The 20168-nt window shown below is 37.2% G+C and overlaps 2 protein-coding genes across 3 annotated transcripts in view; both read left to right on the top strand.

Moving 5' to 3' along the window:
* Nucleotides 1-34: 34 nt before the first annotated feature.
* On the top strand, nucleotides 35-14051 carry LOC117426639 (RNA-binding protein 45-like). 2 transcript variants are annotated; one of them, XM_034044450.3, is made up of 10 exons: nucleotides 35-144; nucleotides 5131-5253; nucleotides 6100-6226; nucleotides 6465-6587; nucleotides 6769-6942; nucleotides 7046-7175; nucleotides 8617-8713; nucleotides 10954-11117; nucleotides 12165-12381; nucleotides 13796-14051. In XM_034044450.3, exons 1-9 carry the CDS (start codon nucleotides 133-135, stop codon nucleotides 12355-12357), a joined length of 1143 nt encoding a protein of 380 aa, XP_033900341.1. In that variant the 5' UTR covers nucleotides 35-132; the 3' UTR covers nucleotides 12358-12381; nucleotides 13796-14051. The 2 variants fall into 2 exon arrangements, with proteins under 2 accessions (XP_033900341.1, XP_033900340.1); XM_034044449.3 differs by lacking the exon at nucleotides 35-144 and adding an exon at nucleotides 3377-3819.
* Nucleotides 14052-14169: 118 nt separating this feature from the next.
* Nucleotides 14170-20168, top strand: part of LOC117426137 (oxysterol-binding protein-related protein 6-like) — a 60489-nt gene continuing 54490 nt past the window's right edge. Inside the window, exons 1-2 of the mRNA XM_059033649.1 lie at nucleotides 14170-16262; nucleotides 17000-19330. The gene's annotated coding sequence lies outside the window, so the exon portion shown is untranslated. The remainder of the gene's footprint in view (nucleotides 16263-16999; nucleotides 19331-20168) is intronic.

Raw genomic sequence — 20168 nt, 5'->3', positions numbered from 1 at the left:
GGACCAATCATGCGAATTAAAGTCACATCTCCTATGACGACAACTGGAGGCTTTACACGCCGATTTCCATAAAAGGAAAGTTCTTTTTTACTGCAGCAGAAAAGCGTCGATAAAAAGAAACCAATATGGCCGATGTTATGCAAGGTAATTCTGTAACCCCGTTGGCTAAGAACGCAACGTACAGTTTTGTTGGCTGGTCTTTCGTTAAACGAAGGTCATGTGGAAGATAGCCATGCTGCTGGACAGCTGTAAGATCTAGTACAAAGAGTATTGTGTAATTATCCGGCGTGAAGTGTCTCTTTCCCTTATATTTGCCAGTCAATAATTCCTCGTATGTTATTTTTAAATTGTATTTTTTTTTTTTAAATCCTGAAGGTGAGAATAATTAACACAACTAGGCTGCGCTGGGACTGTAAAATTGCCTCTCGGTAATTAACACCATCAAGGACAAATGCTCATTCTTTGACATATTATTTCGTTAGTTAATGGAACATATAAAATAAAATTTAAAAAAAAATGATTTGGAGGTAACCTGGAACCACAATATCACAGATTTCATTTGAAAAGACAATTTAAGATATTTGTAGTTAGTTGGTATTTTTTGATGAACTTATGACGTGTATTGATAGTATTATACAGTATTAATCTAAGGATTGGAGCAAAACCATATTCAATAGACTTGCATTGCAATATACTGTAAAACCATAAAATGTTCAAACTCAATTAAGAATGAGTGTGATTGGGAAGTTAGACTGAGATTCTCTTTAAAATCTATCCAAAAATATAAACTCAAATGACCTTGAACAGAGATTTTCTTAGTCAAGATGGCTTCAAAATCTGATTGAAGTGCTACAGATGTCTTAGGTCTAAACATGCCTTTTCAGTACTTTTTGTACAGGTATATAGTGTAATATCAGATTTAACAGGCTGATAGTAACGGAGTAGCTGAATAGCGTCAAAACAGGAGGTAGGAAACTTTTTTAATGCAGAGAGTAATACATATATTCCAAAGTAGTAACATGAAAAAAAGGAAACTAAATTCACTGCCTCCCCGCATTAATTCTTATGTTTCAAAACTCTAGGTGTTCAGTTGGCGGGTGCTTCTATACTCCAGCAAGCACACTGAGGGGGTCATATATTTTTTATGACGTGGGTAGAATTATCTGGCAAATAAAATCAGTCCAGAGATGATAGACAAAGAGAAGGAGATGTGATACATTTTATTGGACTAACTAAACAATAATTAACCTTTGAGGTCTTGAAAGCATTGTGATTAATTGTTGTTTAGTTCGTCCAAATAAAAGGTATCACATCTCCTTCACTTTGTCTATTATCTGGTAAATAAACAAATGGTTTTACTAGAATGTTCTTAACCGTGGCTAATTTAATTTTACTACAAAGCCAGACTAGATCCATAGTTGAAAATGCTGGGCAATCACTTTTTACCATCTTGCTTTGGGTATGTTGAAATACATATCATTATTTGAGAATGCTCAATGCCTATACTATTAATAGAAAAATGTAATAATTATATTTTAGGGACTTTAGACAATGAAAAAATCTATTGTTATTATTGAAAGTGGCTAACCATCAGCAATTCCTTACTTTCATCTTGAAAAAAGAAAGGTATATGTAATACCATCTATATGTTTGTATTATGTCCTACCTGTTTACAACCCTATTATGTTATTTTTAGATATATCATTTTGAGATTTTTTTTTTCTAGGCCCATTGATGAATAACATTTTTAACCACTGCTTCTGAAAAAAATCCTAAAAGCAACATTTAGAAATGACAACTAGGGTTGTACAATTGTAATTTCTACCCTCTTTTAAAAGCACATCTATCATAGCTGTAGTAGCACCTATTAGGCAATATCTCAAATGATATCTTGTGGACACAAGGCATAGTGGTCTGTGTGGTCTGGTGGTTAAAGAATAGGGCTTGTAACCAGGAGGTCCCTGGCTCAGTCACTCACTCATTGTGTGACCTTGGACAAGTCACTTAACCTCCTTGTGTTCCGTCTTTCAGGTGAGACGTTATTGTAAGTGACTGCAGCTGATGCATAGTTCACACACCCTAGTCTCTGTAAGTTGCCTTGGATAAAGGAGTCTACTAAATAAACAAATAATAAAATAATAGTGTGGATAATGTATCAGTGCTGTTGAAACATGTCAATTTAATATTCACAGGCAGTCTTTAGCTTCCCGATGAAAGGATAAATCACTCTATGAAGGAAGCATCTGTCAGTTACACTGTGCTTAACCAGCTTTGAGTCAACGGGTATAAACACAGACAGGTGCAGCAGTTTTGCTATTGAGGAAGATGTACATCATTCATTGCTTTGCTTCTGATAGGACTCAAAACATTAAAGTAGCAGATGCAGAATATGTCTAGGGAATGATGAAATACATTCTGAAGGGGCTGCAAGTTGAAGAACACATTAAGTGAAATGGCTACTGTTGTCATTACACAGTCATTGAGCCTGTGTAATGTACAGCAATAAAAACACAGTGTGATGCTACATCCCACTTGATCAAACGTCCAGATGGCAACAGCGAAACAGAAATGTTGCATACATTAGCACAAACAGGTGTGTAGGATTTTCTATCACAAATTGTTGTATGAGCTTTCACAACTTTTAACTTGTTTAACAGGTCATGATTGAAACACTTCTGTTATGGATAATTATGCTGGTATAAACATTGAGCATTCGCAAATAATGATATGTATTTCAACATACCCAAAGCAAGATGGTAAAAAGTGATTGCCCAGCATTTTCAACTATGGATCTAGTTTGGTTTGGTAGTACAATTAGATAGTTTCCTGATGATATGATTCAAAGGTCAACAAATTCATATTTCATTTTCTATTCAAGTACAAAGTCCTTTGAGGAAATTGTTTCTGAAACTATTTCAGTTAAGAACACTTATAAACTGTCAAGTTTTTCGATTTTTTACCCTCACTGCCTCCCTATTTGCCCTCTCCTTCCTTCCCTCCCCACCCATCCACCCTCTCTCTCCCTCCCTCCCCACCGACCCACCCACCATCTCTCTCCCTCCCTCCCCAACCACCCACCCACCGTCTCTCTCTCTCCCTCCCTCCCCACCAGGTGGCTATACTTTCCCTGTCTCAGGTCTCAGCTAGTGTGAATTCAGGGAGCTAATTCAGTCTAACAAAGATTTAACAAGGATAGCAGAATCCCACCAAGCCTGCACCGTCCAGTGATGTTTGGTTTTATAATGGAACCAAACTTGTCTTGCTTAACTTTTTTTTTTTAAATATCGGTTAGCTACTTGCAGGTATACGAAGAATGTGTAGACCCGGACCGATAGATGGCGCTATTGGCTTCACGTTTAAGTGAGAGGGGAGTGTAGTCTCTTTATTGGTGTTTTGTGGAGGGCCTCTTTGTTTTATAGGTTGAAGGCGCATCCTAACACAGCCACACGGGATGCACTTTGTTAAACCGTACCCTCTGATTGATTGTGTTTTTACATAATTTCAGTTTCTCAGTAGTCTGGTTCCGCGGAGATTATTAAAATGACGGATGATTCCAGTGTTAGAACGTATGCAGATAGCCTTGATGATCCTCCAAACAGTCGGTTGTTCTTAGTGACAAGTAAATCCACTACCGAGGAGGTAATCCGGGAGCATTTTTCAGTTTTTGGGGAGATTCAAGACATTTGGGTGGTAAAAGACAAACACACTAAAGAGTCGAAAGGAGTTGCCTTTGTTAAATTTGCCAAATCATCGCAGGCATGCAAAGCCATGGAAGACATGCACGGGAAATGTCTTATAGAAGGGACAAAACCAATTAAGGTATTATTATTATTATTATTATTATTATTATTATTATTATTATTATTATTATTGTTGTTGTTGTTGTTGTTTTTTATAGTTTACGTAATATTTAGCATGCTTTTGTGGGAAATAAAATCTGATACTGTAGTGTGAATGCAAATGAATAAATCCGTACAGGCTAGTGTCAAAGAATTTTGATATAATATTTCACTTTTTTTTTTTTTTTTTTTTTTTTTTTTTAACGCCTTCATACATTTATCGGATGGCAGTATCAGCAGTTTATATAAGACATATACGAGTTTCTTTTGACACCTACCATAAATGGTACTAGTTTAGACCTGATCATGTCTAATGAATATACTGTAAACTTCTGGTAAGAGGTCAAACTTCCGAGTATTAGGATATTCCCATCACCACAAAACTCATGGGTTTGCCATTAGTCTCGTATCAATGACACATTTTCATGTCGCAGTATCTGCACAGAAGTTAGAATGTATTTGTAATGAGCTAGTTTCACTAATCGCTATAAATTAGAAGTTCTGTCGTGGCAAATTTGACTGACTTTGGTAACTCAGACAATACACGTATTACGGATAAATGTATTCTAAATACTGCATTTGCCAGTTACCTGCATGTATAAACTTCAGTAAAGTGAACCAGTGGTTTTTTGTTTGTTTTTTTACAACCCCTCCTGTACCAACTATTTGTTTGGTGTCTGTTTGGTATGTACACAGAAACTAGCTTTTCAGGCTATAGCCTAATGTGTTTGGGTTAGAGGTCTGTAATGTTGCCTACCTTACTTCACATACAAAGGTGTATGTACATTGTATTGCAAATTCACAATGAAGTAGTTAAGTTAGTTGAAGTTGGTATGGTTTCCTTTAAAAAGCATGAGATGTTTAATTTTTGTCTCGCATCAAACCACGTAGGATCAAAGGTATTGTATTTAGTCCTGTTTTTTTCCTTTGAAAAAATGCTTTACATCCAATTAATGTACGTTTTTTATGCAGTATCCTATACAGAACACAACGTCAGACACAGGTAGTGTACATCATACACTCGACTCTATCTTCCAATTTGTGTGCCGTTTTTTTCCTTGTTGTTTGGGATTCATATTTGCAATGAATTACAAAAAATGTCAATGGAAGTTGAATTGCATGCTGTATGTCTGTCTGAGTCCCACTACAATATACAAGTAAAACACAGGCCGGCATTTTACAAGTTACAACAATTAGGCCCGCTACTGTTTAGTACTTTTTTTTTTTTTTTTCCCCCTATGAATTTAATATACGAGGTACTGTACAAGGTGGTTGTTTTCTGTGTTTGAAGGTGTTCATCGCCCAGTCCAGATCCTCTGGGAGTCATCGAGATGTTGAAGATGAAGAGCTGACCAGGATCTTTATTATGATTCCCAAAACATTTACAGAAGAGGATTTAAAGGAAAAATTCAAGGTAAAAAGAAATTGCTGTAAGTCATTGGTAAAATGCAAGAGATTCAGTTGTGCAAAACCTGGTTATAGATTTGTTCGCGATTCACTTTAGAGGTACTGTTTCACATTTGTACATGAATGTCTAAAGAATTCGGATTGCACACTTTGTGGTACCTGAAACAACATTTAAAAATGGTCTAAAATTCAAAGTACAGTACTGAAGTATTTGAATGTGCAATGTATAGGTTATTCCACAAAACTGCTAGTTTGTACTTTAAACTTATTGTAGTAGCCGCACTTGTCTGTGCTCTAGTAAATATGCCACTTACATGTTATTGCAGCAGCAGGAACACCACAGTGCTTTTTAACCAGTGAGAAATGTGTTGAAAATACTTTCCTCTGTCTAATGCGTAAGAGGATAAAAACACATAAAAAATGTCTTGTCAATTCACACTCAGTACATCCTTTTTAAATCATAGCATTGTATCACTTCTAATCACAATTTTGTTTTCTTTTTGTTTTTTACTTTCAATCTTCTATTTGGCATGTTTTTTTTTTTGTTTTTGTTTGTTTGTTTTTTTGTGTACTCCTTATATGTTAGTAAAAGATCACCTCATTGTACGCTAATACATTTTTTCTGCTTGGCATTCACATACTGTACCAGAACACCTGGCAAGACCGCTTGAGGGGATAGCAAATCAGAAGGGGTGACACAATCCAGATGTTGTGGTTTATGAGAAGACTGGCTGTTTCCTTCCTCATCTAACTGAAGTGTACCTTCAGAGTTAATAATATTAGTAGCAGTAATAATAATAATAATAATAATAATAATAATAATGCATTCATAACAATGTCTGTTTTTCCTTAGGAATATGGCGACATTGAGTATTGCATTGTTATAAGGAATAAGACCACAGGAGAAAGTAAAGGTTTGGGCTATGTGAGATACTTGAAGCCTTCCCAAGCAGCCATGGCTATTGAAAACTGTGACAGAAGTAAGAGCATTGTTTCATACTACTACTTGTTTCCATATAACAAAAAAAATGTATGCAAAGGCCTGAACTAAAAATAAACGCACAACAGCCTAGCCTGAATCTTTTTTTTTCGTAAACAACTCAAATAAGTGTCACCAAGTTTAATGCATTGTTGAATTTTATTACTGATTTGTAATATACGTTGTTCCACCAGCATGTCCTTCTTCATTTCAAAGTCTTAGTCTTCCCTTGTATGCAGATTACAGAGCAATACTTGCAGAACCCAAAAACAGAACTTCTGCATCCTGTGAGAATGATTATTTCAGTACTCCAAGATCTGATCACATGAGCTACGATCCTGGAATGAATTCATATCCATTTGGTATGTTACCACCTCTTTTTTAAAGTAACCTTACTCATTATAGTGATAATCTGTGGGATAAAGAAAGGTCCCCAATATAGACAAAAATATGAAGTTCAAGTTTTCTGCAGAAAGCAGCAGTGTTGATTGTACATGAGTTGCACTGTTCTTGTTCTGACTGTGTGTTTCTCCATGTGTGCAGCTGAAGCCAGTAATTTTGGAGTGAGTGAGATGAGAGGCAGTGACTCGATCACTAAATGTCTGTTGGTCTCTTCCCGAGCCAGTCTGTCACAGGAACAGATGTTTAATCTTTTTGACCTTATTCCTGGTCTGGATCATTGTGAAATGCAGAGAGATCCTTATGGATATAATAAAGGTACTAATCTTTTTCTTGTCTAAATCCAGATGTCAGAAGTTTCTATGATGAATATTCATGAAATTCTGGCTAATATATTCTGTTTGCTTAATGATATTACTAGGTCAAGCTTTGGTTCGGTATAATAATGTGGGATCAGCAGTATATGCAAAAGAAAAACTGCATGGTTTTGAATACCCTCCTGGAAATAGGCTGGTTCTTACCTACATTGAGGATGGAGAAGAAAAGTCAAGGTAAGGCTAATTCAAAGAGTTTGTACATTTTATTCTATCATGTCCACATTTATGATCTGGAATTGTGGCCATAATTGGCCTTTCAGGTTCGATGCCTTCCAACTTTGGCTTACTTAAAGTGTATCTTGCAGGTTTTTATCACTGAAATGGATGCAGCAGTGTTTATTAAGAATATTAGCATTATTAATTAAAAAACAAAAACAAAAACAAAAACATTTTATAGGCCACTAAAATGTGATTTTAATGTGGATCACGGACCGTGCCTACCAAAAACACAATCTTTTTGTACCACGTCATGTGTGATGTTTCAAAAGGGAAACAGTTCTCGGCCTGTTTGTCTGGCCTACAGGTTTGTAGGGTTCGACTTGTCTTGTAGGTTGTTAGATTCAGCTTGACTATTTATGTAACACAAGCATGGATCTATTACAATTTTGTACTTACCACAAATTACCTAACACTATTAAATGTATTTTTTATTTAATATATTATTAAGGTTTTGTAGGAAACCACGATGAACACACACACACACACACACACACACACATATATATATATATATACATTAAAGTATTCAGGTCTTTACAGGCGGTGTCTGTTTATTTTGTATTTAATGTTTATTTTTCCATGTTCATTGCTGAAGTTGTATTATCTGCTTTATATAATGCCATCTTATCAATCCTTATATCTACTGTACATTGTAATGTTTGTAGTTTATGGTCTTTGGAAAGATTTCAGTGTTACTGTCTGTGGTCTGCTGTTCTGTGACAGTCTGTGGCCTGTGATCACAGACAAAATGACAAAAATGTGTATTATAAATGGGTAACAGACAATCGCTAAACTAATATAAACTACTTAGAGTATAGATACTGAAGCGTATATTATTGGTAATCAAACACATTACACCATTGGAAATTACACTCACCATGCAGTGTTGCCAATCCGCCTCAGGTTTTGGAGGGTCCACAACTCTATTTCTTGTTGATCCACATTTAGTCGCTGCCTCTGATCAGTGGGATCCCACTGGCTCTCCGATGGTTCATAAATGTAGGGTTGTGGCCCCTGTTCCCTAAAATGAATTGGGTCTTCGGCTTCATCTTCGATGTTTTCAGCGGCACTCGCCATGTGTGTTTACCGTTTCGTACGTAACTTCCTGTTTTATTGCGGCCAGCACGATTTTTGAGTGGGTGTGGCCATACACCACACAAAATCCATCCTATCTTTGTTTATTAATATTTTTTTAACCGCATAAAAACTATTTTATTTCTATTGATGAAATCTATACAAAATGTATTTGACCTGGTGTGTTTGACCTGCAAGATACTTTAAATGTTTTAGTTTTTTACTTTTCTTTTTAAACACAATTTCATTTGCTGAATGATGTGATTGCTTTGAGACATTATACAATGTAAAGTTACCTTAATGCTACTCTCTGGTTTTGCAGTCCTGTTGGAATGATGGCTTTGCAGCTGGTTGCCGCTCAGATGATGTCCATGGTTTGGAGTAGTCCAGTTGGTCAGCAATTTATGAAAACAAGCTCTGTAAGTAATTTGATTTATAAAATTGATGCAGGGAAAATTACTGTTTAGTTGAGCAAATGATTGGGTTGTTTTTGCATGTATTTCTAGCAAGAAACAATCTGTGCTATACAGATTGTGTTGCTGGGCAATGTTTTATCTATAACTTTGTTTTGGGCCTTTTTCTTTGCATGCAATCAACAATGTATAGTGCTGGGGGCTCCCGAGTGGGCACATCCAGTAAAAGCACTCCGCGTGGAGTGCAGGATGCGCCCTATAGCCTGGAGGTCGCAGGTTCGAGTCCTGGCTATTCCACTGCCAACGGTGGACGGGAATTCCCAGGGGGCAGTGCACAATTGGCTGAGCGCCTCCCAGTTGGGGAGGGCCTAGGTCGGCCAGGGTGTCCTCGGCTCACCGTGCACCAGCGACCACTGTAGACTGGCCGAGTGCCTGCCTGTGAGCTACCCAGAGCTGCGTGGTCCTCCAACGCTGTAGCTCTGAGCTGGCTGCATGGTGGGCCCGCAGAGCAAAAGGCATGGGGGTGGAAACGGTGAGCTAGGTTGAAATAAAAATAATTGGACATTTCAAATTGGGGAGAAAATAAGAAATAATTGCCGATTCCAAAAAAACAAAAATAACAAACACAATGTACAGTGCTGTGTCAACATCTAAAGTTTGTTGCACTTAAACACAATGGACAGGATTATCATTTTGAATATATACTGATGCACAATGAAAACGCAGCAGTCTAAGTTCAATAGTTCATTAGGGGCACATACATAATGTTATTTACATTTTAAATAGTGAGCAGATAGGTTTGTTGATTGTTTGAATAGTATTTTTCCTTGGGATAACAAAATACTGAGCTCAAGTCATGTGATTTCATGAAAAAGCCTGGTGCTCAGTGTTTGGTATTTGAGTTGAGTTAAAATTGCCAAAATGAGTTGACTAAGCATCTGTATAAATAGCCATTAGAAAAGACATGATTTCAATTCAAGCAAGAACAGCGAAAGATACGACCATGCCCCTCTTGAGTAATGAAGATCGCCTGGTTGCTATCTGCATGATTTGAAGGCGGCCTGTCTGTGAGAGAAGTTGCCCGGGAATGAGATGTTCTGCTTCAACAATCAGCAGACTAGTCCAGAGAAACCAGGAAACCGGCTCTGTGAGGGACAGGCCACGTCCTGGAAGGCAGAGGGTCACCACACCGGCCCAGGACCATCACATCTGACTGATCCATCTGCATAATCGTTTTCAGACTGCAGTGGCTAAAGCATGAGAAATTCCAGGAAGAAATAACCCACGCATCAGCAGAATGACTGTAGCTCGCCGTCTGCATGAAAATGATTTGCTAGGAGGGCGTTCAGGGGTAACATGTTGACAGCTGAGAGACGAAATCGCTGTCTTCTGTGGGCCAGAGAACATCAGAGGTGGTGGCAGAGAGTGTGGTGGAGTGTTTTATTCACCGATGAGTGCTGTTTTGCCCTTGACGGACCTGACGGAAGACAGCGTGTGTGGAGCCGTCATGGTGAGTGTTATGCTGACTGTTGCGTTGTTCGAGCCAACCGGTGGGGCGGTGAAAGTGTGATGTAGGGAGGAATCTCCATTAACACAAGAACACCTTTGGTGCAGATTGAGGGCACCCTTACTGCTCAGCAATACCTTGACAAAGTCCTAGAGGCAACAGTTTTTCCGTTCCTGCAAGCCAATCTAGAAGTGTGCATTTTCCAGCAGGACAATACAAGACCTCACGGTGCTAGCATTACAATTGCACGACTTCAAGAAAACAATGTCGAGGTCTTGCGGTGGCCAGCTTTTACTCCTGACCTGAGTCCAGTAGAACATCTGTGGGGACCAAATCGCCAGTGCATCCACAGGAGACAACTGCAACTAGCCAACCTTCACCAGCTGGCTGCAGCTGCACAGGAAGAGTGGTGGAACATCCCACAGCAGTCTATCCAGAGGCTGATCAGGTCTATGCGTCAGCGCTGCCAGGGTTGTGTTAATGCTCAAGGAGGTCATACCAGATACTTTTGACAATGTCACATTTCATACTGAAAACATATCATGATTCTTTTGATCTGTATTTTTGTTCACATTTTCTGTGTCTTCGTTTGATATCAATATTTAAAATATTTGGTTAAATCCATTAGACCGGAGTGTTGCGTTTCTTTTGTAACATCAGTAGATATTGGGTCACAATACTTATTTTGTGACCTTCTTTCAATGTGCAGATCTTTCCGTTTTGTGTTTTTGAATTTAAGGGGTACTCTTCTGGAAGCAGCACTCAGATGAATCGCTTGCAGACAGACGTCTCCTTGCCTCCACACAGAAAACTGGCTCCAGCTGATAGCAGAGTCAAAGAGAGGCTTTTTATCGTCTTTAATCCAGCTCCCTTGTCTGTAGATGTTTTGGAGGATGTTTTCTGGTAAGGAGCTAAAATATACATGTTCATTAAAGGGTAGAAGAATATAATTTTATTTTTATTCTATGGTGTTTTCAATCAGAGTAATTCTATTTTTGTAAAAAAGGGTGTATTTCTGTTTTGTGTTGTATCGTATACAGAAATGCTATCCTATCTACCTATCTCTCTATTTATTTATCTATCTATCTACCTATCTGTCTATCCACCCTCAGTTATATAATATGTTTAGATGTACTGTATTAATAAAGGGTCATACATTTAGCTTGAGAGAAACAAAATATGTGATACTGTACACCATCCTGGTCATGAGCTGGATACACCCCAGGGAATGCACAGAAAAAATAAATTATGCAAAATTGTGCGGTATCTCTGTACAAGTGTGTGCAAAGTAACAAAAGTACTGTGCAGTTGTATTGGCTGCTTCTCTCATACTGGATATCAAAATACTAGCATAAGTAAAAAAATAAATTAAAAAAAGATTGAAAAAAAGGAACACCAGCTCTTTCAGTTTGTCTTCCGAAAGAGAACACCTCCAATCGGACAGGACGAGATGATACAGAGTTGCTGTGCTCAGCATCAGCTGTATTTGTTACTGCATTTATGTATCTGAAAGCTAATGTTTTCAAATTAGGAAGATGGTCAGCTACAAAACATGGAAAATCTTTTACTCTCTATTTTGCTGATATATCTGCAACGTGGGACTTTTGTCGTGGCATTTTCTGGCAAAATCAATCTATGTGTGGTGGTACATTTCATACGTAAAATTACGCAGGCGCATAATTGCGTAATTCCCCAGGGTATAGCTGCAACTCCAGCAGGTACTGTTTATTGAGTGTCCTTTTTAGACCCAAATCTTGTTTGGAGAAGAATAAACTTAATCACAAGTAGTGTTCTTTTCTTGGTGTTGCAGTTAAGACACACATAGAATTTTATAGTCCCTTGTTCGGAGGGTGGGGTCGGGTGAAGAGTAATGTTAATATTTTGGCATTTGGGTGCTATTGCTGATTTAAATGTTTAATTTCTCTTCCCCCCCCCCCCCTGCCCCCCCAGTCGATTTGGATCCCTCATAGAAGTGTACATTGTGCAGGGGCGCAATGTTGGATACATTAAATTTGCAGACAGAAAGAGTGCCAATGAGGCCATGATAACTTTGCACGGTAAAGTGATAAATGGAGTCAAACTCAAAGTGATGCTTGCCGATCCACCCAAAGAAGAATCTCATAAGCGACAGAGAACATATTAGATCATCTCAATGAATCTGGAATTGGTAAGTGATGAAAGGGTAAGCCGCTTTCTTTTCAGCGAGACCATCAGTTTGAAGCTATATAATTCGAAACCTACAATATAGCAGTCTATGCTATTTGGCTAGTATCATAAGAGAACATATTTAAACTTGATTTTTATAGAATTTCTTATACAACTCTGACTATTTAAAACCAGAATGTTACTACATTTCCATCTGCAGTGCAGAGTTGTATGCAAACACTGTTAACCACTGTCACCATTGTACTGAATACATTCTGATGACAATTTATTTTGAAGAGTGACATTCAAGTTTAACCAGAGCGAGTGCCAGACCATAGGACAATTTACATCCGTTTTTGGAAAGGCAAATTTGTTATCCACTGCTACTTTGCACTTGATTTTCAACAAGGGAGTTAGGAGGCTCAGTGGATTCTATTCACATTAATTTGCATTTGTTGCCAGCCCATATGAATTCAAAACTTTTTGTACAAGGACTTGATAATTCCACAAATATTTGTGTATGTGGTTTCAGACTTTGAAGTAGAATGGCTCACAACAGTATTAATATTGACCATGGAAGATAATAGTGTAGATCAGACACTCTGACTTCAGTTTCCAAGGTATGAAGATCACTGACTTCAACACAGTTCCTATCATAAACACATATTAAGAAAGCTGTAGCCAAACATCATGTGTGTGTATTTTTTCTTTTTGCTAATGTTAAATGCTGCAGTATAAACCAATATAAGCAGTTTATTAGCCGATCTAAATGAAATAATCCAAACCATCTTATAATAACCACGCTGTCTAAAGAAATGCATGCTGAAAGAAGGAAACTGAAATTCACGCTCGATCCAAAATATACACCAAAGACTAAAAACATTTTTAGTATTGTACTTGCAGTATATTACTAATTATTGCATGAATAGTGAATACACCGTGACAGCTCAAAGAGTACTGTAATTATTCCACGAATGAGGATAGCCGAATAACCCACAAGCCCTTGAAGGGAGTATTCTGTTTATATACCAAGGATAATTATGAAAAATAAATCGTTTAAACCTAAATTAGACCAATGAATTCAGAGAATTACTTTCCTTAGAGCAAGCCCCTGCTTAGCAACAGTGTGAATCCAATCATTCTGTTGGATTTGAATGAATGCATGATAGACTCCGAAATAAAACAAACCTTCAAGACCACCGAAAATGAAAAAATCTCGCAACACATGCTGTATAATTACTGTGTTGCAGACACCTGATTGGCTGAGCTATTACAGGCTACATTTGTCTGATTCTGATGCTGTGGATGTAGGACATGACAATGCGCTTGGTGATTGTACAACACCTGTAATGTGTTTAATCCTTGGCGATAGATATGTAGAGAGACTTTTTTAATGTTGCATCTTCATGGTTGTGATGTGTTTTTTGTTTCTGCAGAAATGAGTTTAATGACATGACCCTCAGCATGACTGATAGAAATGGTGACAGAACCTCATTTACGACGGACAGTGACTACCTTTTGGTGACATTTGGTACTAACTGTATACTTTTTTTATTTTTTATAACACTTTATGTTGGAGCTAAAAAGTATTTGAACAGAAATCAAAAGGTACTGGGTAATGGATCAAGTGACTGTACACTACATGTTAAAGTTTTATCTTGGATTAAGTTTGATTAAAACATTTTTTGCTGACTTCTGGATGTGTGTGTTTTCTTTGGATCGTAAGAAAAATTGGACCATTTTAAAAGCCAAATTGCTGATGCTTTAGATCTCAGCTTGTAGGTCATGATTATTATTATTATTATTATTATTATTATTATTATTATTATTATTATTACTATTACATTTCTTAGCAGACGCCCTTATCCAGGGCGACTTACAATTATTACAATATATTGCATTATTTTTACATACAATTACCCATTTATACAGCTGGGTTTTTACTGGAGCAATCTAGGTAAAGTACCTTGCGTGTTCTGAATATTGTACTGTGTTTATGTGACAATAAATTAGTAACTGCTTATTTATTATGTCTCAATTTATCAGGTGTTCATAAAGCCTAAAATGCTTTTTGATTTGTTTACCTTAACTGTAGTGGTACTGTACATTTAACAAAAATAATAGTTCCTTTCCTGTATATAGTAGAGTAGAACCTCAGAGTTACGAACACCAAACTTATGAACTGACCGGTCTACTGAACACCCCACTTTCAACCGGAATTATGCAGTTGCTCAACCATGTGTACAATGCAACAGATGGACACTCCTATAAGCGGTGTGCTTGTCATAAAGGTGGCAAAATGACTGTACCAACAAATGTATCCAGACAAAGGTGAGGCAGATTTTACGAAGAACATTTAAGTTTTAAACAAAGCACTCTTTTTTCCCCCACCCCCAAGGCAGAATGACTGAGCAAGCTGCATGAATGTATTTTATTTAAAAACATGCACTTCGTTAACCCAGGTTTTCCTGGAAGTTTTAAATCTGTGTTTTTGCTGCAGTTACAATTTCAAAAGTGATTTTCAGAGTTACGACTAACCTCCATTCCCAAGGTGTTTGTATCTCTGACTAGGCTGTACTGTACTGACTGTGAAGTGTTGCCATGGGAACCCAGGGTTGCATATAACTTATCAACTTTAGAGACCATGTTTATTCTACAAGGTTATTTTCAACGTGGAGCTCTTGATATTAAGGTAAGGTTAGCAGTTTCTTGTTATTTTAAGTTAAGAGTTAAGAACATACATAATTTATTCTAATACAAAGAGCCCGATTTGCAAAACATTAGGGCTTTTTTATGGAATATTTCTTAAGGACTTTCATTCTTTTTTGATGAATTCAATTAAGCTTGCAGTTCACCTGTTTTAGAGGATTTTCTGTTAATTTTATGTATCTAAGGTGACTTACAAGTGTTACAGGATAATACAAGGTTACAATGCAAAACAATATTTAAATACAGTATAGTTTACAGTAAGTGCAAATTATACTAGCATAGAGTATAATAAGATGCAACAAGTAATGATTAAACAATGTGTATATATACAATGGCATATAGTGCTTCAGCTGAAAATCCAGTAACATGGTGCTTAGGTCAGGTGAGTACAGTACACAGTAGGAGTACCCTAAAACTGTGTTAGTGTTACTACAAGGACACTTGAACTTATTGTACGCTACAATTACGTATACAATATTTGTTTGATAACAGGATTTCAAAATGAAGATTTCTGCTGTTTATGTTAGTGTACATGGATTGTATGCATATAGCTGTGTTCCAAAGCCTGTATATTAAAATACAAAAAAAAAAGCTTGCACGAAGCGTGCATTTAAAAATAGAGTGAATTGCTGATTAAATGCTGCACGTCAGAGAATGACACAATTGTAAATGTACCCGTTCCATAAGAGTGCATTGTAATGGCTCAATGCTTAGTGTCAGTGTTATTGAATCAAAATGGTGTTGGTGAACTTGCTGTTCTGCAACAGTGCGTTGCTAAGCTTTCTCTCTGAGGCACAAAGGTTGAAGTAACTTCTCCAAAAGTGACACAGTGGTTTAACTACCAATGTGTTTTTTTTTTTTTTTTTTTTTTTAACCTGAATTGTTATGACTTGCCTCTTTTGAAGTATGATGAAATAGTATTTATTATTATTATTATTATTATTATTATTATTATTATTATTATTATTATTATTATTATTAACATTAGTTTTACAGGCCTAGCATGGAAAAGGTATTTGAAACCATTTCAGTCAGCCTGTCTGTGCAGGTACCAAGAAGCCAAGACTGTGCAGATGGTGTTTCCAGTAAAGAAGAGGAAGGCCAAACAGGAGGCAGGGTACAACCCCGATCAAAGATTGTGATCTGCAAGATACAGCAGGAAAAAAAAAAACGCTTTATTTATAAAAGAAAATGGTGATTCCTTTTTTTTTACTGTTATAGGATCCAGCTGTCAAAACTGCTTTATGAACACTGACACCTCATGCTCTGTTAATCAAACTGAGGTTTGAGGAAACTCAAGTTTAGGTCATTTAGATGTAGGGAGGAGTATGGAATTAAGACAGTGCAAGCTTTTAAATGCTCAGACAACTTGGGATGAGGAGCATCATTTCAGTGGTTCAGTTGGGCACCCAGTAGAAGCTGCAGAGCAGAATGTGAATGACAGCATCAGAGAATCATGCATCACATGGTTCAGCTAAAATGTATGCAGATAATCAGGAAACTGGTGAACATTTAGACAGACGAGAGTGATGAGGATTCCAGTGGAAGTTTCAGCTCACTTGAAAGTGATGCTGATAAAAATGGGGAGAGACTGATCATAGAAGAGGCCATGAAAGATTACTCTCTGTTTCCTGTTTTCTGTGGGCGGACTGTTCAGATGGAGAGCAGACACACAAGGTTCTTCAGGAGTCTGATTTGTTACCAAGCACATCTCATTAAAGACCCCAACACGTTTCAGCCAAGGCAATACCTTGGATCAAACTACAGACCACACAGTGAAGCTATATTGAGAAACGTCTTGGTCCTTCAGTTTGTCTACCCCACATCATAACCATTAATATGTATGGATAACGTCTCAATCAGATAACACGTTATCTATGCTTGATGTCATGCAAATGCTTAATGTGAAACTCTTTCATTGTGTTTTGTAGATGTGAAGCAGCATTTGCGGAAAGCACAACAGAGCTGGCATACATTGTTAAAGCCTCTGCTTGTGTTTTTGGGGTGGTGGTGCAATTCATCTCTCTTCAGAGTTCAGCAAGAACATCATCTGTGATAACCCAGAGTGTATGAGTCCCGTTCTCCAACGCCACCCCTTTGGTCTGGAGCTTGTGGAGCCAGTATTGCTTTCTTTACCATACAACTTGCTAGGTGTCAGAGGGCCAGCTAAAGAAATAGTAGCAAAAACGGGTGATGATGGAATAAACTGGGAGTCAAATTTCCCTGTCACCACTGATAATGTGTTTAAAAATCACAAGATACGGTATTTAAAGGAGTGTCTTTTCTTGAACCCATTTACACCTGTGCCAAATGTGTTTCAAAAGCATTGGGGGGATTTAAAGCAAGAGTGGGATGAATGCATACAGTGTTAAGTGCTATATATCAGTTGCCACTGTGTTAAATTATTGCACCTTTGAAACCATTTACTGTTGCTCATGGGTACTATGTATTGTTGCATATTTATTTTTAAATACTTACAACAGTTCCTTTATATAATATTTACATGTGCTGTGTTATTAATCCATCGCTCAAAGCAACCTATTCTCAAAGCATTTTGAGATGTAAAAAAACCTCGACAAAATTGTTTGCTTCTATTGTAAAATTGTAGCCTAATCTACTGTAAGAAACCTTTCATTAGGGCAGGGGTCTCCAATCCTGTTCCTGGTTTTTGTTCCAACCATACCCTAAATTACTTAATTGGAGAAATTAAGTGCTTATTAGAAATATAATTGGCCCAATTAATTGATTTAGGGTACAGTTGGAACACAAACCTGGAGGGACACCGGCCCTCCAGGACCAGGATTGGAGACCCCTGCATTAGGGTCTTGAGTGGCTTACATAGTAAAAGCACTTGTAATTTGAAATGGCTGAGGCGTCTCTTTTTTGTACTTCTCTAAACATAACCTCAATTCTGAGTAAACTGTCACAGACAGTTTGCTCAGCACACTGTTGTTTTCTGTTTTCTTTCCATGGAAGTGCTCTGAAAGACGAATAAGCACATCACTTTGTTTCGCTCTGAAGTGTGTAATGAGTAAATAATTACCCTACCAATGATAAGCAGCTGTGAGATCTTTATTACTTTCTGATCTGATGTGCCTTTCCGGGTTTCTTTGCAGAGATCGCACTCAATAAATTGAAGTTTGTTGTATTGTCCTGTACTTTAACAAAGAGACAGTTAGAACCTGGTCCATCCAAGTCAGCAGTTGATCCAAGAATATGCATTAATGTTGCAAATGGGCTAACCATACAAAAGCCTTTTATACTAGAGGTATGAATAGGTATAATCCATTCTGTGTCTCTACTCTGTTTTTGATGTTACATCATTGCAGCATGGTTTCCTTCTTCTTTTCCTCTGGAGGGACATGTTGCATGCAAATCTTACATTCAACTATGTTCCGTGCCAGCCACAGCGGGCATCTTTCTGTATATTGAATTTGGTTGTTAACCTTGATCCTCTGGTATTTTTAATGCAAATCTAGATGATACAAACGTAATGTGTTGTGTATGTATTATAGTACCAGAAAAGCCAGGAATTGTTTACTTTGCAACTTATCCAGATACATTAAGTGTATTAAAATGAGTTTTTAATAACACTGCATGGATTACACTAATTGGATTAATAAAGAGTTAAAGGATGACATTATTTAGATCTGCCACAGTTTTGATCTAGATAATAAAAAAAAAATTAAAAAGCGAGGTTTCCTTTGAGCTGATGTTGCAGTGCTTCTATTTGATTAAAACACTTAGGCATGTCCAAAATCAGCCTTACTGTCCAAAATCTTTAGAAATGTAATTTTGCTAATTAAAATTACTAAAACTAAAATAGAACAAGTTTCTGTACTGCTTGAACATACCTTAAAGCTGAAACAGGTGTGCATTGTTATTAGTAAGCCATGTGAACAGCCAGACCTCATCAGGATTCAGTGCTGCCCATTGGAGGAAGTGGAAGCTTGGCAATTAAAGCAGATTGGGTATAGTGGCCTACATGGACAAAGGGCAAGCAAGGCTTTCCTTTTGGCAGAGGCACAGGGACTGGTAATAAGGTTCTCCAAAATGGCAACATTGCAGCCAGTGTAGATGGCAATGCAGACCCCAAAATCATTTTCCATTACCATCGTCCAAACCAAGTGGAGTTGCAGGTTAAAGAAAAAGACCAGTATGGAAATTACTTTTACAAAGGTTTGGTGGAAAGCTAGACAAGGGAACCAGCCCAAAGCAGTGTGGAAATGATTGTGTGTGTTTTGCCAACTACTATTCCTAAGGTAAGAAATATATGCCTGAGGATAATATGCAAAAATTGTGTTGTATTGGGTGTTAATTTAAAAACACTTTTAAACCAGGGTCTTTCCCTGCCAAATTGATCATTGTGATATACCATCAATGGATTCAAGAAGCTGCTTGATGAGATTCTGGGATCAATAAGCTGCTAACAACCAAACAAGCAAGATGGGCTGAATGGCCTCCTCTTGTTTTGTAAACTTTCTTATATTCTTCTAAGGTCTTGCCCCTTGAAGTTTGGAAGTAAAGATTTGAAGGTACTAACAGAATAGAATACACTGTGGTATAGATGCTGTATAGCCAAGTGACATAAGCACATTAAGCACATTTTAACCTAATTTAAAAATACAAAACATGTAAAAAAAAAAATAATAATAATAATTAAAAGCAACTGACCTTTGCCATTATATTCTGAGCAAAGGTCACATGCATAACCTATATCAAATGAAATCTGTATTCAGGATTTCCCCCAACTGATAGATGTTCAATAAACCTTTCCATTGACCTTTCAAACACTCCAGTCAAAGGTGAGAGGTTTTTAAAATGAAAAAAATAAATTCAAAAAAATGTATTTAACTGAGCAACCAATTTAAGTCCAGATTAAATTACACATATTTAGTTTTGCATTGTGCTATAAATTCATATCCCTGATAACACCATTTATGGCTTGAGTGTGAAAATAAATTGATTGTCTCTTTGGCTGAAGAGTATTAGAGAAACATGCATTATGCAAGTTACAGTACAGTACTGCAAGACACAAAATGGTATGCAGATCCCCTTTTGTAACTGATAAAACTTGCTAAGGAGAAAGCAGCAGGTCCT

The sequence above is a fragment of the Acipenser ruthenus genome, chromosome 11 (assembly GCF_902713425.1).
Source record: "Acipenser ruthenus chromosome 11, fAciRut3.2 maternal haplotype, whole genome shotgun sequence".
Taxonomy (NCBI): domain Eukaryota; kingdom Metazoa; phylum Chordata; class Actinopteri; order Acipenseriformes; family Acipenseridae; genus Acipenser; species Acipenser ruthenus.
The sequence above is the reverse complement of the archived record's forward strand: the minus strand, read 5'-3'. Positions and strand labels throughout refer to the sequence as shown.